Source organism: Babylonia areolata, chromosome 3 (genome assembly GCF_041734735.1).
Source record: "Babylonia areolata isolate BAREFJ2019XMU chromosome 3, ASM4173473v1, whole genome shotgun sequence".
NCBI lineage: Eukaryota > Metazoa > Mollusca > Gastropoda > Neogastropoda > Buccinidae > Babylonia > Babylonia areolata.
Genome location: NC_134878.1, coordinates 33,985,186 through 34,012,724, shown reverse-complemented (window position 1 = coordinate 34,012,724; position 27,539 = coordinate 33,985,186). Strand labels below are relative to the sequence as shown.

The following is a 27,539-nucleotide window of genomic DNA, read 5'->3' as shown; positions in this document are numbered from 1 at the left end:
CTCTTGCACCTGTTGGCTGGTTTCCTGTGAAGGGCTGTACGGGTGAAGTTACTCGGGCGTGACATGCAGTCTGAATGTCAAGTATTATCAACTAGCGGTATTGTTTGTGAGGAAAATTAAGTATACAATTGTTTTTAAAAAAAAGTTCCATGGACATTGTGACTTTGGAACTAAATCAAAGTGCAAATTGCCAGCATTGAAGTCATGAAATTCTAAATATATCTATGTAAAGACAAAGTCAGCCCAAAACATGAGTGAGAAATCATTGTCCATATTGGCACAAACCCTCCCATAGGGATGCAGGGGATTTTCAGTACACACTGGATCCTGATTCTGGTAAGACACTCTGACTCTTCCAGCAGATTTGACTTTTATTGAAGTAAATGTATGTAGTTGTGTGTGAATATTTTTCTTTCACACACACACACATACTCTTAATATGCAAGCATGCATGTGCACACACATAAGCACAATGTAGCATGCAGGCATGTGCATACAAACACACACACACACACTGTTACATTAAAGGGGTTCCAGACAGATTGAAAACAATAAACTTTTAATTTGACATACAACTGTACTCTCTCGATTTACACGAAAAAAAAATCTATCATGGTCTGAACTACATAGTTATTGATTACTAATCTATATAGCTATGGACAGTAACAGAAAATATGCATTACAGATATATTTTCATCACGAATGCACTGAATTCACTTTTGAGAAGTTCTGTTTATTAATTTTTATGCATCAAGTCTTACTCGGTGTATTTTGTTTACAATGCGTCTTTGTCCTTTACAACATGATTTAACCAAATCAAACTATACTTTTCTATGAATGGTGTATATTTTTGTTTGAAGAAAGCAAAACCTTTCATTTGCTGATAAATATGCTGATGATGGTTTACATGATTCTGGCATTTATTTGACATCACATTTTTGCCACTTAATTTGTACAAATAATTCCTTGGCAAGCAACTGTAACATTCTGAGGAAAGAAATCTTTCTTAAATTGCCAGATTCATGCATAGTTAAAGAAACTGAAACAAAAAAACAAAAACAAAAAAAGCCAACCATGCATTGCCTGTTGAACTGAGTTCAGATGGTTGTTAAGGTTGTTCTTTACAAGTAGTAATAATGAAGACGATAGCAATTTGTAGGTGAATATAGCCACCCCCTCCCAGCCCCACTGAAATCAAAAAGAATCGCTCAGTATGAAGCAGTCATCAAAGATTGACAGTTAAACCCATCTGTAGGTACGTTGATATTAATTCAGTGTACAGATGTTGACTAATGCACACTCTTAATAGGACAAATCTCATGTGCGCACAACTCGTTATATATATTTTGAGAATCAGCGTCGTGAAATACACTGTATCTATTCATAAATAAAACAGCCAGTGAAGTTTGAAAAAAAAGCGAATTAGGATACTGAAACATAGTAAAGAAAACCTATCCAAGTTCGAAGAGACACTTGCCCAGCGTCCAAAGGCTTTTTGGAGACCAAGGAGAAAGGTTTAGAGCCAGACAGACAGACCAGCTTCAGACCTGACCTGTGCGCAGTGTGGGAAACCCTGTCACTCTCGTACTGGCCTGTCCAGCCACACCCAATGCTGTATCAATCGCTACCTAGAGCGCAGTTTCATATTATTTTAGTTTCCTGAGACTGATGGATGTTTATCAATAAACACGAAGTGCTAAAAGAGATACTTATATGGCGTTGTGATCTGACAAGAAGCTTTTATGAAAGTTAACAAATTACTTAGGAAAGATGCAAAATACTTGCAGTTGAAAGAGCTGTTGGGTCCTTTTACCTCAATATGTTTAAACTGCATCAGTAACTTCAGAATCAGTGCATGAAAGAATCAACAGCAGAGTACAAAATCCGAGTATGTACACCAGGGTAAAGGTTAACAAATTTGATTGCTATAAAGCTTGTCACTATAATGTCAGTGAAGTTTGTCAGTAGAATCACCACTTTGAAGTGAGTCAAGGTTGTCTATTATTTTTAGAACATAGCAGCGATCACGGTCATTACAATGACAAGAAGAGAGGTGAAGGACGTCTGCGCAGCAGAGCCGACCGGGCCTGAGTTAGATCCGTCCTCCCACCCCACGTCCTCTCTATTGACCTCCAGGTAGGTCATGAGGGGCTGGAAGTACTGGACCAGTGGCTGTGCGCTCATCTTGGTCCGTCCCGTCACCACCCGGAATGGTTCTGTCCACACCTGGGAGGAACCTTTGGACATCATGGCCCTGCACGTGACATTGACTGACATCATGGCCCTGCACGTGACATTGACTGACATCATGGCCCTTGACACTGACTGACATCATGGCCCTGCACGTGACATTGACTGACATCGTGGCCCAGCACGTGACATTGACTGACATCGTGGCCCTGCACGTGACATTGACTGACATCGTGGCCCTGCACATGACATTGACTGACATCGTGGCCCTGCACGTGACATTGACAGACATCGTGGCCCAGCACGTGACATTGACTGACATCGTGGCCCTACACGTGACATAAAAAAAATCATGGCCCTACACGTGACATAAAAAAATCATGGCATGTGACATAAAAAATCATGGCCCTACACGTGACATAAAAAAATCATGGCCCTGCACGTGACATTGACTGACATCGTGGACCTACAAGTGACATTGACAGACATCATGGCCCTGCACGTGACATAAAAAAAACCATGGCCCTGCACGCGACATAAAAAAACCATGGCCCTGCACGTGACATCAAGGCCCAACACCCAACATCACCACACTGTCGTGAGAGACTCACCGCAGTTTGTCCCCAGCCTCCGTGGAGTTGTAGATGTCACAGGTGTGCAGTGGTCCCTGGTGGCCTGCCGCCTCACACAGCGCCTTGTGGAACTCGAACATTAACACGGAGCTGACAAAGTACCTGCCAAACATGCAGACGTGGAGGATTTGTAAGGCACATAATTATGGTTCTGTTTAGAATTACACGGCTGACAGACATTCTCTCCAAACCGCCGTGGTCATCCTTTTAGCATCTTCCAGAATATGCTGTCGCAATCTCAGCTCGCCGTTGTCATAATTTTTATACTATAATGTTATAATGTTGACAACGTTAACCTAAAGATGACTTCACTCAAGGGATAACCAATAGTTAATAAAACAAGGAACTGACTTTGTTTCATGTCCTGTCACACATACTATTGATTACAGACAATACTATTGATTACAGACAAAAAAGTTAATAAAAAATAACCATGATAACATCAAAATAAAACATGACAGGTGACAAAAGGAAAATATTCATCTGTAATCAACTGTGAACAAAACGCGTGTGCATGGATGACAGCTGTGATTTTACGTTAAAGTGGAAAGGCCTTTGTATTTCTCTTTCCCATAATATGCTTGCAGTTGATACGTTCACACTGAACAGAATTTAAAACGTATCATCTTCCTCACAGAGTGTTCGTTCAGATGTGCACGTGTGTGTGTGTGTGTGTGTGTGTGTGTTTTCTTTCAATGTGGAGGCTGGCTGCCCGGTCAATACTTAAAGTTTGTAACAAGCATGTTGGAATCTGTAACATATTTGCCAGGAATTCATAACTACAAGTACATGTTCATTTGTTCATGTCTGAACATAACTGGATTGGGTTTTCACCCACCTGATGTATGGCGTGTTGGCCAGAATGTGGTACTTTGCACCTGGGTCAAAATCATCCTCAGTCCGTGTTACAGGTGGGGACACGCCTTGCAGATTACGCCTGGAAATTTCCACAGTTCAAAAGTTCACAGTGATTGAAAATGTCTTAATGTAGCACTCACACTCTAGCATAGTAAAAAAATTCCGAGAAAAGAAAAAATTCATGAGTGTGCACGCACGCGCTCACACACACAGCTGAGTTAAGCTGTAAACAAAGCGAGTCTATGTTTTAACCCACTGTTCGGTTGTCTCTGTGTGTGTGTGTGTGTGTGTGTGTTTGTGGTAAACTTTAACATTGACATTTTCTCAGTAAAGACTTTGTCAGTTGACACCAAATTTGGCATAAAGATACAAAAAATTCAATTGTTTACAGTCATCTTGTTTAAAACAATATTGCACCTCTGGGATGGGCACAAAAAAGAAGCCAAATAATATGCCAACTGAATTTACTGTTATATTTATGTTTTTTTATTCTCTAAACTTGGCACTTTGATCTGATATTCTGACACAGCATCAAGAGCAGTCATTTTTATCATTTTTTGTTCAAACAGGAACTTCTTTTGCTAAGCATGGAAGTTATATTTCTGGTGCATGTCTTTGGTGCAGATAGTAAAAAAGGGAAATTAATCTGTAATTAATGCTAGGGGGGTTAATTTGCTTTAAACTGATCTTTCTCATCTTAAACATTACATTTTGAAATTATACTCAGTATGTAAAAAGCTTGTGTGTTTTACTCTAAATACAAAAATCAATACTACAAGTGGATTTTATAGATCTATTGGCCGAGCTCTGAAAGTCATGGGCAAAAATCAATTGCGCACACATATTTATACATATTCAAAGCACATGCTCATGTTCCTTGCGAACGCGAAGGACGCCATTTTGTTTCAAGTTGTTGACCTGCCCGTTCAATCCTATATTCAATCAACAATACATGATAACATGTGATGGAAAGTTGGAGAAGGAGACCGTTAAATATTTATTCAGAGAAAGATTTGTGAACGCCTCATCACTTACTGGATTATGACCCAAACTGCCATAAAAATATCAACAATATCAGTCAGAATTCACAGTTTAAAATAATAAACCATGAGAGTTATTATCCTTGATGAAACGTACAAATTTCCAGTCTTGACTTTTTTTTCAAAATGAAGTCCTTTTCACTTCATACGACGTTTAGAAGTAGTTGTACTTGGCTCTACATGTTATTAGTTTAACAAAATACATCAACTTTAAAACTATAAAAGTAGAATGAACATAAAAGAGAAATTGAATCCACCGTGTCGTACATTCCTGGCGGGTGTAACTAAACTTGTACATCTATCTAGATGCAGAGAAAACGGCTAAATGTTGCAGTGTGATTGCCGCGATAGCCACGTCTCCTTTACCGCGGACTTAAAGAGAATTCTTAATTGCCCTTAAAGATTTTCTGAATGCCCAAGATACACCAGAATAATATGATTTAAACAGTGTTCTCACTGCGAATACCGCAATCGATTTATCACCCTTAAATTTTGAACGTCAGGTAAGGAGCCATGATAGTGTATTGAGTAAGACAGTTTCTTCTCGCCAGAACACGCGGGGTTCGAATCTGCCTTCAGGGCTTTTTAAAAAATTTTATTTTTATCTTTTTTCCTTTTCCTTTTTTTAAAAAATTTTTTTTTTAACCCGAAGCTTTATAATAACAAATACAGAACACATTTTAACGATTAGATTACCCCCCCCCCCCCCCCCCCCCCCCCGTATCACAAGTGAGTCTTGAAGATTACGCCTGGAAATTTCCACTGTTCAGAAGTTCACGGTGATTGAAAATGTCTCGTTAATGTAGCACTCACACTCTAGCATAGTGAGAAATTCCGAGAAAAGAAAAATCACGAGTGCGCACGCGCGTGCTCACACACACACACACCGCTGAATTAAGCTTTTTCTTCTTCTTCATTTTTGACTCACTTGTGTAAACAAAGTGAGTATGTTTTAACCCGGTGTTCGGTTGTCTCTCTGTGTGTGTGTGTGTGTGTGTGTGTGTCCATGGTAAACTTTAACATTGACATTTTCTCTGCAAATACTTTGTCAGTTGACACCAAATTAGGCATAAAAATAGGAAAAATTCAGTTCTTTCCAGTCATCTTGTTTAAAACAATATTGCACCTCTGGGATGGGCACAAAAAAAAAGAAGAAAAAAAAAGAGAAAAAAAGAAGCCTAATTATATGCAAACTGCATTTACTATTATATTTATATTTTTTGTATTCTCTAAACTTGGCACTTTGATCTGATATTCTGACCCAACAACAAGAGCAGTCATTATTATCATTTTTTGTTCAAACAGGAACTTCTTTTGCTAAGCATGGAAGTTTTATTTATTTTGCAAACGTTTTGGTGCAGATAGTAAAAAAAGGGAAATTACTCTGTAATTAATGCTAGGGGGCTTAATTCGCTATAAACTGATCTTTCTCATCTTAAACATTACATTTTGAAATCATACACAATACATAAAAAGCTTGGATTTTTTTTTCAGTGTATCACAAGTGAGTCTTGAAGGCCTTGCCTCTCTTGTTTTCTTTGCTTTTTGAAAAGCATAACAGTGGTTGAACACAGTGTAATCATCCCTGTATTTCTCTGGCCTGGACAGCACCATGCAGCATGCAGGCTAGAATTTGACCTAAAACAATTGTTTTCATTACCAAACGTAAATGTACTTTTGTGGAAAAATGAAACATCATTTTTTGTTATTTTGAATTATCATCATCATCATTATTACTATTATCTGTCTATGATAAGTGATTTGTTATCGAGGAGCAGTCAAACATAGTAAGCTGTGCGCAAAAACGAAACTTTTATTTGGTGCCATTTCTTAATGCAGCGTCACCACTTCATGTCACTGACGACATGCAAATAAAGATCGCTCCCTCCTTCAGGTCTGAAAATAAAACGCCACAGGGAGACAACTGAGTGAACTTCCCTCCATCGCAAATGGCACGACAAACACAAGCTCACGGACAAAGGTATACAAAGATGTCTTAAGTTGATATAGTTGACTATACGTATAGCTGATTCAGGAAGATAAAGATCTAGAGGCCAAAATGTTTCTTTGAGCTGCATGTTCTGCTTACAAGGTGGTAAAATACTCCCAAGGTTTTCGTGTGCTGCTCTCAAAGTGGAAAATAAAAGAAAACCCATTGCCTTCATGTCCTTATCACAAGGTAATTGTTTTGGGGAGGGGATAACACAATTTATTTTGGCTCCATGACCAAGCGGTTATTGTCGTCAGTGGGGTGGTTAGATGAATTGTCAAGTCAGTTTAAAGCAACACATTGCTCAATACAACTGTGAGGTCCTTCAGGTAGCCGGCTCTTCTCCAGTAGAAGGCCTCATGGCAACCTGACGTGGGTAATTCCATGGGAACTGTCAGCACTCGGACTATGACAGGAAGACCATCAATATGGCTGTGTTTGAAGGAGGAATTAGCGTTTGGAGGCAGGAAAATTTAAGTAGCAAAAAAGAAAAGAAAAAGAAAAGAAAAAAAGAGCATGTTAATACAGTTCTTTAAATTACTGTTTATGCAATGGTTATGGAATGCAATTCCACAAAACTCAAACCTCAACTCAGTAAATGTACAATGTCGATGTGGGCTGTACTGTTGCTGCCCATCCCTACCTGAGGTCCCACCAGTCCTTGTTGTAGCTGTCCGGGGTGGTGTCTCCACGGAACACGGACCAACGCCACTGGTCAATGAGGTAGCCAAAGGGCAGGAAGGCAATCTGCTTCAGTGCCGTGACCATGAGAAAATTCAGGTCAGCCTCTGGAGCGAGATAAGCAGTCAGTGGATACTGATCAGTACACGCACATGCACACACGCGCGCCCGAGCGCACATACGCACGCATCATTGTCTCACTTCACCTCCCTTTATATCACACCACATCACATCATGTGCCCATGCACACATAAACAAAGGCAGGGAGACAGCAAGGGAGAATATGTACACATTGTGTTTTGTCCGTGTTTGGTTTTAAGCTGGTGCATTACATTGTGTTTTTCTGTATTTACGTCTCTGAACAGATTTAGTATGTTTACGGTTCAGTTTTTTCTTACTGCGGCTATGCGCACAGTAAAAAAAAAAGAAAAAAAAAGAAGATGCAACCAAAACTCTCCTCTGTGTCTTTGTGCTGTCCCGCCATGATTATTGTAATTCCCTACTTGTTGGTTCACCCATCTACCTCATTGCTAGGCTTCAGAAAGTCCAGAACTATGCTGCTCGTCTTGCCTTTTGTTCCTGTAAATTTGATCACGTCTCTCCTCTCCTTCATACTTTACACTGGCTCGCAGCACAAGAAAGAATTATTTACAAAGTCGTCTCTCTTTGTTTCAAGTCCATTGAGGCTTCTGGTCCACAGTACCTTTCTGATCTCATTCATCCTTACACACCCTCACGCTAACTCCACTCTTCTTCTGACACCTGTATGCTTTGGATCCCCTCTGCACGAACCAAAATGTATGGCAAACGCAGTTTTTCATTCCAAGCCCCCTTTCTTTGGAATCAACATCCTCAGCCTCTCCGTCACTCATCTTCACTGCAGTCTTTCAAATCCATTCTGAAGACTCACCTTTTCCCCTCCTGATTAATTCTCAACAGCTCATCCGTTTCCAGTATGAACTAAAATGACTGTGAGTGAGTTTTGATAGTTTCAGAATTTGTTGGTTGTATTTTTGATTGTGTACTATTTACGATTGTGTGCTATGACTTGTGTGTGCGTGCGCGTGTGCTTGTGTGTATTGTGTGGTCGGGGTGTGTGTGTGTGTGTGGGATCGAGGTGGAGGGGGATTAGGGGGGTGGATTAATAGTTTTCAATGATGTTTGGTATATTGTGTTCAGTTTTTTTCCTTTTTGATATTTACATGTGTTCTATTTGTAAACTCACTTACTCTCACTCACTCAGGCCATAACTGCAGAGTAGTCGTTGGGGGAAACTGAGGACCGCAGACGCAACCTCCCTTCTCCATCTGTCCCTGTCAGCAGCCGCCGGCAGCAACTCACGTGTATGGAGTCCAGTCCATTCTTTGATGTTCTGATGTCAGTTCTTCCGCTGTCTTCCTCTTCTTCTCCCGCCCTCGATGGTGCCTAGCCTGATTGTTTTGGACAGACTGGTGTGTCGCCTAGGGCTTATTTTCAAGATTAGGTGTAAATGCTCATAATAATAACAATACCCTGCTGTTAATGAAAAACGACTCTCAGAGAAATAATCCAGGCATGACTACCTGTTTTTCCATTTCCAATGTCCAAATTTCTGGGAAGCAACAGTAGTGCTGATAGACGCTGCCATATTGATTGGGTCAATCAGAAGAACACTCAGCTGCTGCGACTGAAGAAGATCCATAGTGATGGAGTCTCCCGTCGGACCGACGGATGAGTAGGCAGGCAGGTTTATCTGTCGGTGTGTGTCCTCATATTGGAGAAGAGGCCGATTCTGGATGCGCAGCACTTCCCACAGGTGTTGCAAGGGAAAATGTCTCCAGAAGTTGAGCCCTGCTTCTTTTGCTTACGCTTCTCCTTAATGGCCAGCGTTCTCTTGTTTTCAAACGTCTTCATGCCACTAGAGCACAGCATCCTCCAGCGAGAGGGCATCAGTTTCCCAGGAAGTGATGTCTATGTCACAGGCTTTGGGGTTTGTCTTCAAGGTGTCCTTGAAGTGCTTGCAGGGTCTTCCAAGTTTGCGGTGGCCTTCCTTCAGCTGGCCATACAATAGCATCTTCGGGATCCTGCTGTCTGTCATGCGGACAACGTGTCCTGTCCAGCATAGCTTGCACTGGATCAGTAGGCTTTCGATGCTGGGCAGGCCACTCCTCTCTAGGACCTGGAGGTTGGAGACCCTGTCTTGCGACTTTATGCCGAGGATCTTTTGTAGGCATCTCTGGTGGAACTGCTCAAGTTGTTGAATGTGACGGCGATACGTCGTCCATGTTTCACAGCAGTACACCAAGGTGGTCAGCACAACAGCTCTGTGGGTTTTGATTTTGGTGCCGAGCCTGATGCCTTTGTTGTTCCACAGCCTGTTGCTGAGTCTGCCAAAGGTGGAGCTGGCCTTGGCGATGCGCAGCTTCACTTCTGCATCAAGGGCTCTGTTGCTGCATAGGGTGATGCCCAGGTTGCAAAACTTGTTGACTGACTTGATCTGTGTGTCATCGATCTTGATTGCAGGTGGGGGGGAGGCATTGGCGTTCTGTGAGCTAGCTGGTTGGTACATAGACTCGGTCTTGTTGAGGCTGATGGTGAGTCCAAAGCGCCTGCAGGAGGTTGAGAAGAGAATGGAGAACAGTGTGGGTGCCAGGATGCAGCCCTACTTCACTCCATTTACCACAGGGAACGGATCCGACATGTCAGTATTTTCCTGTACTCTCGCCTGCATGCCATCATGCAATGATGCAATCAGCTGAACTTTAGGAGGATCTTCCTCAGTCTACGGCGGTTCACCGTGTCGAAGGCCTTAGTCAGGTCTACAAAGACCATGTGGAGCTCCTTGTTCTGCTCATGGCACTTCTCTTGCATCTGGCGTACGGCAAACACCATGTCACATGTTCCCCTGCCTGAGCGGAAACCGCATTGTGCTTCAGGGATGACTGTTGGAGACATGGTCAACCAGTCTGTTCAGTGTGATGCGGGTGAAGATCTTGCCGGCGATGCAGAGGAGAGAGATTCCACGGTGGTTATCGAAGAATGTTTTGTCTCCCTTCCCAGGGAAGGAGATCCATAGTAGGGATAAAGTTATGGACCTTTTTTATTTTTATTCTATATTATCAATTAAAAAAAAACCTGTATGCTATTTGCCCGATCTCACGTACCCTTGTCCTCCACCAGAGTAGGCAGCAGACCAATCTGATGCAGATATTTGGGGGTCTCCACTGACAATGAGATCGTGTCTCCTATAGCCTCGTGGAATCCTGCAACATGTGTGTATAGATGAGAAAAAGGCCATCACACACACACACACACACAGATATGGTTTATTCATGCAGGCTAAAGTTCACCAGAGGGGTGATATACAGTAGAGTGGCGTATTCACGCTGGTCTTCATTATATGACATTTACGCTTCGCCTCTTGAGTGCTTTTTCCAGACAGAGAGTAAAATCTTTGAAGATCTGTTCATTCGTTGATGACTTAACAAAATAAGTCGAAATATACAAGGCCTCCCAGAGAGTGAGGGTGAGGGAGAGGGAGAGAGAGAGAGAGAGAGAGAGAGAGATTTCTCAATATTTTTGATTAGTGCATCATGTACATAATTCTGTATTAAACACCTATGCACTGTAAAAAAAAAATGTCTGAAAAAGACAACAGGTAAGATACGCGATAATTAAAACGCTTTTAACAAACGTGAGAGAAGGAGTCCGACTGATTTGGGTCACCTGGGTTGGCACTGTCCCTAAAGACGACAGGGAGGTCCTTCACCATCAGGAAGTACTCGATGTGGCCCATCTCGTGGTGAGCCGTGCTGAAGTCCGCCATGGTAATCTCCGTGCACTGCTTGATCCTAAAGGGGCATCAACACAGTGACAAAATTCTTTCCCTTCTATTTCTGACACCGTCATCATTTGACATATTCATCTTGATGTTATATATTCACTCTGTGGCAACAAAACAGCGACTTTTTTTCCATTTTATTATTATTATTATTATTATTATTATTTTTACACAATATTTACTCATTTGTGGCAGTAGTTCCATGCATGACGTCATCATACAAAATTAGTCATCTTCGGAACGAATCACTGGCGTCATAATTCGTATTCACCCTGCTGGGGTAATGTATTCGCGTGTCCTGTTTCCCTTCGTCAGGATTATCATCTTTACCATCAGTATTTCTCTTCACTATCGTCACCATCTTCGTCATCGTCGTTGTCATTGTCGCTGTTGTCATCAGTTTATCAACGACAATCATAGGCGGGCTATATTATCAGTGTTGTGCACTACAAGCGTTCATTCCACACATAATGTGATTTTCTCTCTCTCTGAGTCTGTGTGTGTGTGTGTGTGTGTGTGTGTGTGTGTGTGTGTGTGTGCGCGCGCGCGTGTGTATATATATATATATATATATGTGTGTGTGTGTGTGTGTGTGTGTGTGTGTGTGTGTTCGCCAGTCTTTTTGTAAAGCGCCAATCGCCCTATTTAAAGAATACATTAATTTATATCATCATCATCATCATCATCATCATTACAGTCATCATCCTCATAAAGTAAAAGCTTTCAGTATAAGACATACCATAATTATATATCGTTTCATCATCGTAACTGCGATTGGTCCATCGTACCATATCAGGTTGACGTTTTTTTTCTTTTACTTCATGTGTTCAAACTAGATATTCTACTGTTACTTGCTGATTGTCTCACATTTTCATAACTGCGTAGGCTATTAGAAAACATGAAAATCTTGACCATTTTGCAATTTTGATTTTTGTTTCTTTTCAAACTGATGGCTGCAATGAACTGGTTTTCCCCCTTTATCTTTGTTTTCCCCCTTTGTCTTTGTTTTCCCCTTCCTGACTGAATCGTTACATACCGGAAGTCCACTCCATTGGAGAAGTCCCAAGCGGAAGCGTGACAGACGACATCCCGACCGTCCTTGGGTTTCTCCAGCATGGACTTCTTCCAGAATGCCTCAGGCATCGGCTCCAGACCCAGGGAAACGAAGAACTCCTCAGCTACTTCAAAGATCTTCCGTGCTGTATAGTTCTGAGGATAAGTAGAAACGTTCGTGTTATTTTTATTAAAGAAAAAAAGTTGATTGTCTGGGAAAGAAAATATTTCTACATTACATGCATGTTGACTGCAAGCTGCTATCTGAAGTGGTTTTGCACAGAATCTGAATCAGAACATATAGAAAAGCTGAAACAAGATCAGAAACAACAAACCTTAACAATGAACATTTAATTTTGACAAACACATCCACCGAGAGAGAAAGAGAGAGAGAGAGAGAGAGAGAGAGAGAAAGAGAGAGAGAGAGAAAGAGAGAGGGTGGGGTGGGGTGGGGGGTTACCAATTTCCTCTATCAACGAATTGCCAAAAAATAGGAACAATGCTGTACGACTTCTTATCACCAAAAAGAAATTTGCATTTGTTACACAACTTCTGATTCAGTCACACTGGTTTCCTGTAGAGTCATGCACTCACTGTAGGAGCAACACTCGCCTTCAGACATTTTGACGAGTCTCTTCCCTCGTATCTCTTCTCTATACTGGAAACCAACGAAGACTGGACTCCAAATCAACATTGGAAAAACAGAGGTCATGAGGGTCAACAACAAGAAGCAAGATCCAGTGCAACTACACCAAGAGAACATCAAGGAGGTTGACAAGTTTGTCTACTTAGGCAGTGTTGTCAGCAAAGACGGGGGGACGGACGAAGACATCAAGAGCCGTATCAACAAAGCAAGACACGCCTTCAACACCCTTCGACCAATCTGGAGATCGACAGCCCTCTCAATCCGCAACAAGATCCGGATTTTTAACACCAACGTGAAGTCGGTTCTACTCTATGGCTCAGAGACGTGGAGAGTGACAAAGACCAGCACCCACAAGCTTCAGACATTCACCAACAGATGTCTAAGAAACATCCTGAACATCAGATGGCCAGAGGTTGTCTCCAATGAAGAACTTTGGAACATGACAAAACAGGCCCCACTGGAGACGGAAATCAAGAAACGGAAATGGGGATGGATAGGCCATACACTACGCAAGCCTGCAACAAACATCACAAGACAGGCTCTTGATTGGAACCCACAGGGGAAAAGGAAAGTTGGCCGTCCGAAGCAGACCTGGCGGAGAAGCATTGAGGCAGAGACAAGGGCGGCCGGAACGACGTGGGCCGAACTGAAGAGGACCAGCCAGAGCCGGGTGCGTTGGAGGAGTGTTGTTGCGGCCCTATGTTCCCCACGGAATCAAGAGGAATAAGTAAGTAAGTAAGTAAGTAAGGTTTCCTGTAGAGTCATGCACTCACTGTAGGAGCAACACTCGCCTTCAGACATTTTGACGAGTCTCTTCCCTCGTATCTCTTCTCTATACTGGAAACCAACGAACCACACAGAATACTGTTATCATGTTCTCAAAAATTGTTTATCAATTTCCCAAGGACTAATTTGAAATGCGTGGGAAATAGGTCTTTTAGAGCTCAAATTCCCCAATTGTGGAATTGTCTGCCAATTTGGAATTGTCTACCATCGATTCTCAGAAACGCCCCTGATCTCAATTCATGTAAGTAAAATCTGAAAGCTTACCTTTTCCTGAAACATTTCGGTTCTGGACACAACGGATAAACCCAAGACTGCTTGTCAGCAAGTATTTCAGTGTTGCTGTTTAGTACCCCCCCACCCCTGTGTGTGTGTGTGTGTGTTTCTGTGCGTGTTTCTCTCCATCTGTATTTTGTATTTAATCATAGTGTGGAGGGTACTGTGTTCTGGCACGCATGTGTGAGTATGCACGCGCGTGTGCATACATGTGTTGTTTTCTTTGTGAAATGTGTTTCATTTTTACTCGAAGGATTCCGTACTTGACAGTTTTATTGTTTGATGAGCTTGGAAATGCAGTGCATTCTGTATGCGAGTACTGATTTGTATGTGTGAATGTGCTGGAGTTTTATATATATATTTTTTGTCATGTTTGCTTTTAACTGGATAATGTTGGGCACTTGGAGCAGCATCTGAAATCGCGAGATATAAAAGTTATTGTTATCACTACTACTACTACTACTATTACTACTACTACTACTGGTACTGGGACTACTACTACTACTACTACTACTACTACTACATTCTTCTTCTTCTTTTTCTTCTTCTTCTTATGACATATATTGGTGCAGGAGATTCAGACCTGTCGAACCATCTGAGCAGTGACGTCCAGTGCAGTTTTGTTAGGATAAGGCATCATCAGTTTGTACAGGGCGTTCCACTCCTGGGCCCACATGTTGCCTGCGCAGTCATCATTATCACGATGAAAATGATGAAGTTGATGATGATGTAGAATTACAATACTAACAATGATAGCAACAACGACAACTTAAACAACAACGATGACGACGACAACGATGATGATGATGATGACGACGACAGCACTACTACTACTTTTACTACTACTACTACTACTACTCTACTACTACTACTACTGATAATGACAACAGTGATGACGATGATGTTCATGATGATAATGATAATAACAATAGTAATGATAATGCCTATAATATCCAAAAAAGGCAGCAGTTGTTCTTGCAGTGTTTTCTACTTTTGGGCACACGTGTCGCTTTTACACTCACATACCGAGTCACAGTGGTTAGTTGGGGCCAGATGGTGTGTGAGGCACACAGACAGACAGACAGACAGACAGACAGACACACACACACACACACACACACACACACACACAGAAGGAGAGAGAGAGAGAGAGAGAGAGAGAGAGAGAGAGAGAGGAGTGGAAAGAATGAAGGAATAGAGGAATGATGGAATGAAAAAGGAATATATGAAAGAAGGAACCAGCATTCACCAATACTGTTACCTTGGGAAAAGACACTTTTCCCCGATTTTCCCCACAACACCTCACTCCACAAAAGTATGAAAGACTGCTTAATTTTGGCTGGGGAAAGTCAAAATCGGCGGAATGAGAGGACTGGGCCCCGCCTTCCAGTGCCGAGCCCCAGAAGCAGGGAGTATGAATTCGCCGTTAATATTATTCTTTTAAAAAATTTATCTCAGGCACACGCCCAGCCCTGTGTGATCGTTTTTACCCCGCCATGTAGGCAGCATACTCCGTTTTCAGTATGTTCTTGTTTCCATAACCCACCGAACGTTGACATGGATTACAGGATCTTTAACGTGCGAATTTGATCTTCTGCTTGCGTGTACACACGAAGGGAGTTCAGGCACAAGCAGGTCTGCACATAATTATGTTGACCTGGGAGATCGGAAAAATCTCCACCCTCTACCCATCAGGCGCCGTTACCGAGATTCGAACCCGGGACCCTCAGATTGAAAGTCCAACGCTTTAACCACTCAGCTATTGCGCCCGTCTGTCGGCCAGTCAAATCCAGCACCTAAACCTCCTCCAGGTGAAATTAACGACGTGCATGTGGCCCTTGTGTCCGCTTGTGTCACACTTTTCCCCTGTCACAATTCAAGAAATAGAATGGAAACGCACCCACAAACACACGCACAATCCCCCTAAACCCTCCCTCCACACACGCATTCAGGCAGCGTTAGCATCCATACAGGCATACGCACACATGGGAAAACCCCCAAAAGTAAACCGTGATTCGGATTTGTCCCAGGAGAATGGCTCTATTCATTGCTAAGATGTTCGCCCAACTGCGTGTGCAGAGAGGCTTCAGCACACACACACACACACACACACACACACACACACACGCACACACACACGCACACAGAGGCGCACACCCCCGCACAGTATACACACATGTAAGCATAAAAAGGGGTGGCACTGTACAGAAGCGATGCGCTCTCCTCAAGGAGAGCAACCTGATTTTCACCAAAAGAAATATGTTGTGAGGGAAGAGTAATACAATACAACACACACACACACACACACACACACTGACCCAAGAGATGAGCAGGGATGTGACCAGAGGAAGGGAACACGTCTTCTCCATACTGTTTCTTCAGACGACGTCGGACATAGGCGTGTAGCTGTTTGTAGAAAGGCTTCAGTTCTTCAAACAAGGCACCAATGTCCTGCTCGAACGTGTCGGACTCATACATAGACTTCCAGTATTCCCCTGTGTCTGCATAGCCTGTGAACACACACACACACACACACACATGTACGCACGCACACTCAATCTTTTCATTCTGCCACGCTGTTGATTATGAATTCGTGTCCTTTGAAGTAACCCTACCTAACAAAGAAAATCCAGCAGTATTTGAGCAGTGAAGTGCATTTTTCTTCTTATTATTATTATTACTATTATCTAATGGACTTTGTTATTGGATTCATATTCACTTTTAGACCGTGGAAATGAATCAGCCTCATCAAAAGTAATATGGTGTCTTTTTAAAGAATGATTTCATTTGAATTTTGACTAAGATCCGCCGTATAGAACTGATAAAAAAGCTTTTGCAGTTTCTTCTGAAGCCTGCCACAGTTCAGGTGCTCTGAAGCAGGAACTGTTTTGAGACTGGGATGTATCCACATTTCTTCCCCTCCATTCTCCTGTGTGACTGACGAAGTGAACTTTCACGCCTTGTAGTGAACACTACTCATTCCGTATTGAGGTAAAAAAAAAAAAAAAGGATAAAAACCTTAGACCAAATCCTTGGTCGATTTCCAACAGAGAAAGGAAAGTGATATTGAAGTCTGAATTACTAAACATAAAGTAACAGCAACAATAAAAACAAAACAAAAAACAAACACACATTATGCAAGCAGTAAGATGGACAAAGTGTGGATACATAAACGCACTGTGCAGTGATTTATAACAGTTGAAATGAAATGAAATTATGGTGCTTAGAGCCTCGCCGACCACTTTATAACAGTTACGAAATGTTAAGCTGTGCACTAATAAACAGGTACCTAACGTCCGCATGGCCTCGTTGCTAAGGGAGACAAACTGGGTGTAGAGTTCCCTCATCTTCTTTCCGGTCTCATTTCGCCATCCCACCCACAGGCGGCGTAGCAGCTTCTCGTCTCGCGAATCCGTGAAGATGCCATTGATATCTGTCGGCAACCAAATGGCCAGTATCATAGGCGTATCCGCTGTTACATTGATTCAGTTCATTTTGGAGCAGTGCCAAACCTGGTAATGACCAATTTTAGAATCCTAAATTCAGGGAATCTGTTTCAACGACAATTTTCGGGCATAATTATTAGAAGCAGTATTACCATTGGTAGGTGTTGTAACCCATTTTATGTGGTTTTCCAATATTTGGGGGATTATTTTACTCAGTTTTATACCGATCTAGTCGTTTAACTAAGTGCATCATCTTACTCACAAACTCATAAATTCTATTCATAAGTTCGCGGAGCATCTAACCTGGTTCGAAAAACAGTCTGCAATGACACGTTTGTTCAGTTTGGCCAATCAGACAGCAGTTCTTTCCACTTTTGGAAACCATGCAATTTAAAAAAACAACAAACAAACACACACACACACAAACACACAAAAACCAACCCAACATGACGGCTTGAAACGACTGTCAATTCATGTTCATGACATGGGGAAAATTAACATTGTATTATTCCTAATTCATGATTAGAAGGGTCGACTGCACGCAGCATGATTCTCATAATATGCCTGCATTGCAAAACGCACGAACATTTTAGTTTTGTTGAATTAGTCACAGAATGTAGGATACTAAAATAGGACATTACCGCCAAACCATCAGCATACGGCTATACCCATCCATAAGGTAAGAAAAAATAGAACAAATAAAAAGGGAAAATGGAGAGGGAAAATCTGGGTATTGCGTTTTGAACTGGATAGCATGCCTGTTGCGAAAATAAAACATGGGGTGTGAAGTGAAACGCAAATATTTACTTTAAAAAATCACTATCCAATGTCCGTGCTTGGAAAGCCTTAATTAGATTTTTGGCTGGTTTGTTTACCTAGTCAGATACACACACACCCAGTCACATGCATACATACATACATAAAAATTATACATACATACATGTATATTGCAATGATCTCTTATGCGGGTCTTTGCACAGAGTATGATGGTCTGGGTATAACAGAGAGGGACATAAAAAGCATAAGGCTGACGGCCGAGTTCTGCTCATTTTACATCACTTGCGTAAGTTCGACATTCCCGTGTTATGTAAGTGCGGGCGTGAAATATCTCAAGGTCTGATCAGCAAGTAGGGTTCATGCAAAGGTCAGGCATCTGCTACATTTTCTTCTGACAACAGGTGTAGTGTATCGTATATGGATTAGTCCGCACGCTTTGATACAAATCCTTGAAAGAGGAAACAACCTTGTGTGTGTGTTACCAGCCGCCGTGGTGAAGTGGTTAGCGTCGCGGACTGACGGCTGGGAGGACGCGGGTTCGAATCCCAGCGGAGGTGGGTTTTTCGGCCCGTGGCTGGCTCCTACCCAGAGTTGAGTGTGTTGTGGGCTTAAATGGGGAGACTGGGACCACACAGTCGAGTGTCATCCACTTCAAGGATGCGTCTTTGGGTGTGTTGCTCTAATTACCTGACCAACACTGCAAGTGTCTGTATCTCTCGGGCCTGGTTAACGCTGGGATATCATTATGACAGGAAGCGTAGAGTACAGCCTTGTCACGCAGTCCCAAACCAAAAATGGACCTTCATAGCAACATCGTCATCATCATCGTCACCCTCCTCCTCCTTCATCGTCATCAATATAAAAACAATAATAGTCTCAAAGTCTGTGGCCTTTCATGCCCTGCTCTCATGGTGACCTCAGTTTTCGATACCCCTCCACTTCCGTGCTTAGGGTGAGTCCTGTCAATGTCGTCAGTGTCGGCAGATTCATGGGGGGCTGTTGTTTGAGGGGCGTGGTGGCGGTCTCCACTCTGGGAGGGACGCTCACTCAGTCTAGCTCCGCGACTAAGCCATTATTGTCTTAGTAGGGGGCTTAGTAGGTGGTGTCCTAAGTACGTTAAAACAGAACAGGCACCACTGAACATCACCGAAGTGACTCAGCAGCAGTGCAGGGTCTCCTCGGGTGTGTGGCCTCCTGGCGACCTAACATCGATGGTTCCCTGTGGACTGCCGACGCTGGAACTGCGATGGACGAACCCGGGTGTGGCCGTGTATGGGGGAATCTAAATGAGCGGCGTGGGAGTAATGCCACTGAAACGGTGCACATGTTGGGGCAGCAAAAAAACAAAAAACAAAAACAAAACAAAACAAAAACAACCGTGTCGTGTGTTGTGTCGTGTGTGTGTGTGTGTGTGGTGTCGTGTAGCGTATGTATGGTTGTGTGTGTGTGGTGTCGTGTAGCGTATGTATGGTTGTGTGTGTGTGTGTGTGTGTGTGTGTGTGTGTGTAGACGCACGTACATTGCCACACACTCAGATTTCGATTTTTGATTTGTAATCCACTTGAGATATACAGGATTTCAGCAGCTAACGTGAACAGTGCCGTGCATATAATTCCATTACATGGCAAAAGAAAAAAAAGTGGTTTCGTTCTTAACAACACGTTCACTCGTTAGCACGAGTGGGCTTGTATGACCGGTTTGACCCTGACCACGTAGGCAGTCATCCTCCTTGTTTGTTTGTTTGTTTTTTTTTTTTGTTGTTTTTTTTTTGGGGGGGGGGGGGGGGGGGGGGGGACGGCTGTGACAGAATACACGCTTCACAAAAAAGAAGAACGACGAATCGAGTCTACTTGGGAACTTACACACTTTTCTTTGGTGGCACGGTGAAATGATGCTGACCTTCCGGCAAACGGCGGTGTATCCAGCCGGTGTTATCAGCACCATCAGTACCATGTTTATAACTGTCAATTCTGTCTGAAGCATCCATTTTTCAAACGCATTTTACAACTTGTTCGTGGTTCATTTGTGGCCGCTAGTGTATTCAGCGGGAGAAGTGGCAGTCCATGGAATGCAGCTTGCGTAATTTTAATCTCCATTTCTCAACAAATGTATTTACAACATAGACGTTTTCTTAAGTTTTTCTAAAATGTTTTCTTCGGGAAAAAAAGACATTACAGTAACAGAAGGCTTACCAGTCTAACACACAGACTACTACTGGATGCTGTAAATAAAATATGTATTCTAAAATGGCAAGCATTTGTGGTAATGCCATTACCCCCATGCATAACATAGCTGAAAACGTTTTCACCTCATTCTTTTAGAGAATCTGTAGTTCCATCTGTTTCCATGGGAAACGTGTCATATGACAGTCAGCCTAGGGCCTTCAGTATCAGTATCAGTAGCTCAAGGAGGCGTCACTGCGTTCGGACAAATCCACATACGCTACACCACATCTGATAAGCAGATGCCTGACCAGCAGCGTAACCCAACGCGCTTAGTTAGGCCTTGAGAAAAAAAACCCCAACAAATAAAGAAGTAAGTGAATATTTTAAAAAAGGATAATAATAATGATAGATAAAGATGAAATGAAATAAAGATAAATAAACAGATAAACAAAGAAACAGATAAATAATAAAAAGAGTTCAGAGTTTAATCAGGATCCCCATTGGCTCTTTGTTGTGATTTTACTGTTGACTTGTTCGTTTGTTGCGGTAGAAGAACACAGTGCAAGTATACAATGCAACATACAATAGCAAGTACGAAAACCTGACAGAAAACGAAAGTAACGTTGTTGATCAACTGAAGTGAATCTACTTATCCTGATGTTGATAACATGCTACAACTACATCAACAGGAAGAGGGCGGGGTCGGTCAGAAGCGGGTATAGAAAAAACCCCAATATTTTTGTTTCAAGCCTTCATTTTGGGAATTTCATCTGCTATGAAACCCTCCAGATGAAGGCTTCAAGCCGAATTATTGTTTACAGTGAGTTTTTGTGTTGTAATATTGTGTGATAGTGTTCGGGTGGGGTGTGTGTGTGTGGGTGTATGTGAGTGGTTATGTATAGTGATCATGTTTAAAACAACATGATAGTGCAGGAACCAACATACATTTGCTAATATTTTAGTACTCTTTCCACCCGTGTTTTACAAACTTGAATATTCTTCTTTTTTTTCCCTCCAAAATATTGTGTTTTTTTCTTTTTTAACCCGAGATATCTTCCCCTGATTGTGAGTTATGTCATCCTGTCAACATTGAATTTATAATAATTATATTTTCCATTCATTTCCTTCAAGAAAACATATACTTTTACACACTTTTGATTCTAATTCTTGTCATTTTTTCTAGAGTTTGCGATTATTTTGCAAAAATCACAATTATTTCCGGAAGTGAAAGGGCTATTGGTGCTACATGCAAATGCTTACACCGACACAACGTCAGGCTAACTGAGTACCTGACATAGTTATGTACTTGGGATCGACATGAGAGTGACTGATGATGACTACTTTCATGAAAGCCGCGGAAAAAAGGGCTGAGAATGAGTCAGAAGGAATAACTATTCAGACAGAAAAAGACCAAGAAAAGGATAAAGACACAAAAATAAATAAATATATGTAATAATGGATGCACCGCTCAACATTGAAGACAACAGATTAAAAGATAAAGTGTTTTGATGCACCATGGACGTGTAGCTCGGTACAGTTTCTACCTGAGGATCCACACTCTCACTATACGTGGACATAACGGCTGTTGTAAAACAGTATTCATCTTAGACTCGATACAAAATGATTACAAAGGGCACTTTGAACTCATCATTTTATTCTGTCCTAAAATAAAGAATAACCGTTTCGTACAAAGACCGTAAGTAGCCTACATTTGGACAGATGAGAACATAATTATAGTGGACCCGTCAGACAAGTTGAGCGAATGTTTAGACTATCATTGTAGGTAATTTGAAAAGACAGTCACACTGTTTCTGATTGATGACTGTGGCGGAGAGGGATAGTGTTAGAGACAGTCATTAGCTGTCAGCGGTAGGCATGCGCTCTTCAGTGTTTGGGTGGTGACACATAAACACAATGCATTGTGAACAGATTTTTTCGTTTAAGGTTGTGACTTTATTCCACATCAGTGAAAGACAGAGATGGGTTTGAAAGTTGTTTGCGTGAAAAATGATGCCATTACAAAGAGACAAGAGAGAGAAAGAACAAAAGCACAGCATTGCAAACTTGTTCCATAAGCAGATCACTCAACAAAGTATTGTGTAGGGTGGAGGACGGGTTTTTTAAAATATTTTTTATTTAATTTATTTATTTATTTAAATAATTCAGGTGTCTGTGTGTGTGCCTTGTGTGCGTCTCACCTTTACCCACCGACTTCATCAGCAGGCCAAGTTAGTGCCCTTCATTTTGACTGCCTTATGACGTACACTTACGTCCACAGTGACGTCACTGATGGCATAATCAAATGAAGGAAATATTATCTAGAAGGCTAAAAATTCCTGCATTTGATCCATAGTAGAATATCTGCAGACCATTTTCTCCGTTTTTGGCTGATTGTTCTGGACACTGATTTACGCGGACTTGAAACACCTCTCTACCGTTTCCCCCCGCAGTCATGGGGTTTAAAGTCAGCTTGTTTCGTAGAGGGTCGTTTTGGCTGTAAGGTTTGTGTTGAGGGGTCGTGGATGTTTGATGGTGGGGGTTTGATGGTGGGGGTTGTTATTTGTGATTTGTTCTTCTTTCGAGGTTGTATTTGTTGTTGTTTGGGGAGTTGTTCGTTGTCACGAGGAGGTTGCTGCACTACTGACTTACACTGGAGAGAATAGCATGACAGTTCGTGGACTGCACCAGTGTGTCTTGGGTATTCCATCATCTTTCTCCCAAACCTAACACCCCTGTATTATTAGAATGGGCTAAACCTTTCTGATCATGTGAATGCTATCAGTGAGAAGGAGTTTACCACACTGTGATGTTAGACTATCTCAGTGAGAGAAGAAAAGGTAGGCCGTGTTTGAGACCTAATAAACCACAGAGACGTATCGCTTTTCGGATGGTGCTGTGAAAGAAAAACAAAATACGAACCTACCGTCGAGGAGCTACACAATATCTTTACTACTGACTATTCCAGGAACTCTGCCGCACCTACGTACATGTGCGATAAAGGTGGATGGCTCTGAAATAGTAACAAGATCAAGCAGGCTTATGTGCCCTTTCGCAAAAAAAGAAAGAAAGAAAGAAAGTAGGTAAAATATTCACAGAAACCGTTTGACCTGCTTTTTTTTTTGCTGCTGCTGACTGAAATTGCTCGACGCTGCGAGCGAGGTGAGCGGAGCTCAGACCAGTGCAACAGTTTGAAGCATATTTTGCAGGCGTGCGTCGCACACACACACGTCCCAACTCCTGTTGAGCATTCAGCTACGTTGCTATTTAAAGAATAAAGGCAAAAAGCTGCTTGCATGCCTAATGTTTTTGTGTGCATGTTCTTGTGATGTTATTTTTTTTTTTATAAGAAGTTGGTTAAGAACTGTATAAGATATCAATCGAGAGGTTAGAACTTTCATATATTGTTCAACATATTCTTATTAGACGAACTTGTAACACTCAAACACAAACACACAAATCGCGCGGTGCTTGTTTACATGGGTGATCATAAAGATATATATATATATATATATATATATATATCAGACAGTAAGGAGAGGAAGGGTTAGCTTGAAAGGCCATTTTGCCTTCCTCTAACGGACATGATTTATATGTTCCAACAAAGAACTCACCAAAGCTTTTTGTGTTTCGTCCGTGATGTTGGTTTCGTAGGCCCAGTACAACTCCGCGCTTCGATACATGACTTCCTGGGCTCGTTGGTTGTACATGTCCAGAAACTCTTGAGCCTGCGTCTGATTGGTGTTGGTGCCTTGTGCCCCGACCCCCGTCACCACCACCATCACCATCACCATCATGACCAGTCCATGTGACGTCATGGCTGCAACACAGTAACAGAAACCTGTTGTTGTTAATGTTCAATCAACTTAGATTTTCATTTTTTTTTCAATACTTTTATTTCTTTTTCTCCCACCATGCTGCAACACAAGTGTCGCAGGAAGACAAAGTTGGCGATGTGCGGCAAGACTGGAGGCCTGGATCAGAGTCATGCTGTGGGTGCACAGTGTATCTCAAACTCCGTCAATCCACCGCCGGCCTGACTTTCCTCTGGCTCTGCAGCCAGGGTACTTGGTGTAGGATCGCAGGACTGGCGTTCTTGTGACATGACCAAACCACTTTAATCGTTTGGTGCGCTGTGTACTGGTAGATGGTGTGGCACCAACCATCTTTCTGACGTCATAGTTTCGGCACCAGGTCCTTGCTGGTTTTACCAACTGCTCGCCGGAGATATCTCTTTCCACACGTTGTGAGTTTTCGCTCCAGGGCTTTGTTGAGGGTCAGGCGTGGCACTGATGGGTCAGGGTGGGAACGAAGACAGCGTTGATCAGTTTGGCTTTGGTTTCCATTGGTATGCTTGGGTGCTTCAGGAGTGTGCTACTTGATTGCTGACAGAGTCTGCCTTCTTTACTCTTGTCTCTGTTTTGTGTCCAGCTTCCCATCCTCAGTAAAGATGCTCCATAGGTATTTTAACTCTGTGGTTTGTTTCAACTGTTGTCGGTGGTTGATGATATTCGGCTTTTTAGGAGTGTGCCCTACTGGTTTGACTCTGTCTTACCTATGTTGATCGCATAGTGTTCGCAGCTGCTGTTCAGGCTGTCTGTATGTTTTTGCAGCCGTTCTTTGGATTCATTTAGGTCGTCGGTGAACAGCAGTTTGTTTAGGGTCTCTGGGTCTGGGTTCAGTTGGCGTCTGTGGTGATTCTAGTCATGTATACGATGAACAGTAATGGTGACAGTACTCAGCCCTGTCTCATACCGGGTTTATTTTGGAACCAGTTGGAATGCCCACTTTCGCTGTTGATGTAGATCGCCCTGATGTTGACGAGGAGTTGACCCTTCACGCCATACACTTCCAGCACCTCCCACACCTTGTTCTTATTGACCTGAAGGCTTTTTCCAGGTGTGTCCCCCGACGACTGGCAGAGAGCGGTGATGGTGCCTATACGGAAGAACATGTGGAGCAGAAAAGAGCGCAGTGTGTACAGAGGCATCTCCCTCCTCAGTCACACTGGCAAGATCTTCGCCAAGACCCTGGAGCAGCGCACCAAGGCAATGGTGGATCTACCTCTGAGTGAAGCTCAGTTTGGCCTCAGGAAAGGACAAGGCTGCACCGATGCTGTCTTCGTCCTCAGACAACTCTGTGACGGGCGCAACAGCCGAGTGGTTTAAGCGTTGGACTTTCAATCTGAAGGTCCTGGGTTCCATTCTCGGTGACGGCGCCTGGTGGGTAAAGGGTGGAGATTTTTCCGATCTCCCAGGTCAACATATGTGTAGACCTGCTAGTGCCTGAACCCCCTCTGTGTGTATACGCACGCAGAAGATCAATACGCACGTGAAAGATCCTGTAACCCATGTCAGTGTTCGGTGGGTTATGGAGACACGAAAATGTCCAGCGTGCATGAACTACGACAGTCATCGGCAAGTCGATGCTGGTCGTGTAACGGAAAGAAGAAGTACCAAAAACAGCTTCACTTTGTCCTCATAGACCAAGAAAAGAGTTTGCCTTTGCAGATGTAAAACCACAGAGGCAGACAGCATAAGGATATGTATATTCACAATCCGCATCCCGAGCTTCTGTCGTGACGACTACCACTTCTGCTGCTACTTCTTTTGTTGGTGCAACTACTACTGCTACTATTATTACTGTAGTTATACAATATCAAAACAATAGCCAAAACATGGACACAGATCTCCGCAAATGCTCACATTGTATCGTAATAACATAGTAATCGGTGTGCGTATGGATTCCGACTTACTAGCATACCTGACTTAGCTGTGAGTATTCAGAGTGTCTGTTGGTCTTGTGACTTTCGGGGTCTTTCCAAACGAGAAGACTTTCAGATCGTAATATTCTTTAAAAGACACGGCTCACAGAAGACATTACGTCGTCACTGCACACGCCGCCTGTCTGTGTGCGGAAAACTGCGGGGTGATCATGCTCGCGAAAGTATTCATTCGAGCTACCCCGATTTTTTTTTTACTTCAGCGCGTTCAGATTAATGTTTGCGCATGGAGTGTTGATGGAAGCACATTGTAAAGGAACAGACGGGGATGAATGGCATGTCTCTTTTCCTTCCTCTCTATGTGACTGAAAAGACTTCACAGCTTGCAGCCATGTGTGACGTCCCAGAAAGAGAACCCTCAACCGTGTTTACTTGGTCGTCAGAATGGGGGTTGACACATGTTTAGCTTCGTTAAATAGAAGACGGACGCGTGCGCGCGTGTGTGACGCACGCTCGCACGCGCACACACACACACACGCATACATTCACGTATACAAACTGTGTGCCACATTATGTGAATGGACATTAAAAGAAACTACTGCTACCATGCACGCCAGCAAACAAACACACACACACACACACACACACACACACAATTATGTAATATAAATAGTGCCTTAAAATAGTGCAAGAATAGATTTTGAGAACAATGATAATGATTATTATTGTCAGTCATGTATGTATCGAAAACGTTTTTGGTCAGCTTTGGAACTGCAAATCGTGGTGTCGATTTTCAAGATTAAGAGAGAGAGAGAGAGAGAGAGAGAGAGTAAAGAAATTGTTTTCAGAGCTCCATTTGCCACAATCGAATTAATCACGTGTTATTCAATTGGAAGGGGGCTGGGTTGATGTGTAGGTGTCGAGGAATTCAAAGAGAATGATTAAAATTCAGTTGATGAATATATGTAGATCAGCAGGGTTCCGAAAAGTGCCGATTCACCATTTTAGTATGTTCAGTATTTCAAGTCCCATCCAGAAAACTTGAAAAAGAACGACGGAGCCAGTTCCATTTCTTCAACTCACTGCAGGCAGTCAACAAAAGGTGAACCGGCACACTTTGATACAAACGCACGCATTCACAAAACCACAGCGACCAGGCAATGATTTGAAAGAGTTGAAGGGACGCGTGAGGGGGGATACACACTTCTCGTCTGCATTCTTCTTCTTTTTATCATCATCATCACCATCACCATCATCATACCCGCGATGGCTCAGGTCTCAAGACTTTTGTCTAATTCATTACTGACTAACTATTGCTCTGAGGTCAGGTGTATGTGCTTCAGTGATGTTAGTGTTAAGCATGTGATTTTTTACTGTGATCTGACGAAGCCTTACCTGCACGACAGTGTGTCATCACAAGTGACTGAGAACGTTGATGTTTTTGAAGTTTTGCATTCATTATC

General features: G+C 42.6%; 1 protein-coding gene across 1 annotated transcript; it reads right to left on the bottom strand.

Moving 5' to 3' along the window:
• Positions 1–708: 708 nt before the first annotated feature.
• LOC143279958 (angiotensin-converting enzyme-like) lies at positions 709–26,255 on the bottom strand. The gene is made up of 12 exons (XM_076584335.1): positions 26,118–26,255; positions 23,969–24,174; positions 17,259–17,402; positions 16,288–16,479; positions 14,553–14,650; positions 12,248–12,420; positions 11,097–11,221; positions 10,535–10,633; positions 7,354–7,498; positions 3,661–3,759; positions 2,802–2,924; positions 709–2,254 (listed from the first exon to the last, which is right to left on the bottom strand). The coding sequence occupies exons 3-12, from the start codon at positions 17,314–17,316 to the stop codon at positions 2,008–2,010; spliced, it is 1,359 nt and encodes a 452-aa protein (XP_076440450.1). The 5' UTR covers positions 17,317–17,402; positions 23,969–24,174; positions 26,118–26,255; the 3' UTR covers positions 709–2,007.
• Positions 26,256–27,539: the final 1,284 nt, after the last annotated feature.

Bases quoted from the DNA above. Each gene is read 5' to 3' on its own strand.
- LOC143279958 (XM_076584335.1), bottom strand. From the start codon at position 17,316: ATGAGGGAACTCTACACCCAGTTTGTCTCCCTTAGCAACGAGGCCATG. The intron at 16,480-17,258 runs GTACCTGTTTAT...GTGTGTTCACAG, and splicing joins CGAGGCCATGCGGACGTTAG to GCTATGCAGACACAGGGGAA. The intron at 10,634-11,096 runs GTGACCCAAATC...CACATGTTGCAG, and splicing joins TAGGGACAGTGCCAACCCAG to GATTCCACGAGGCTATAGGA.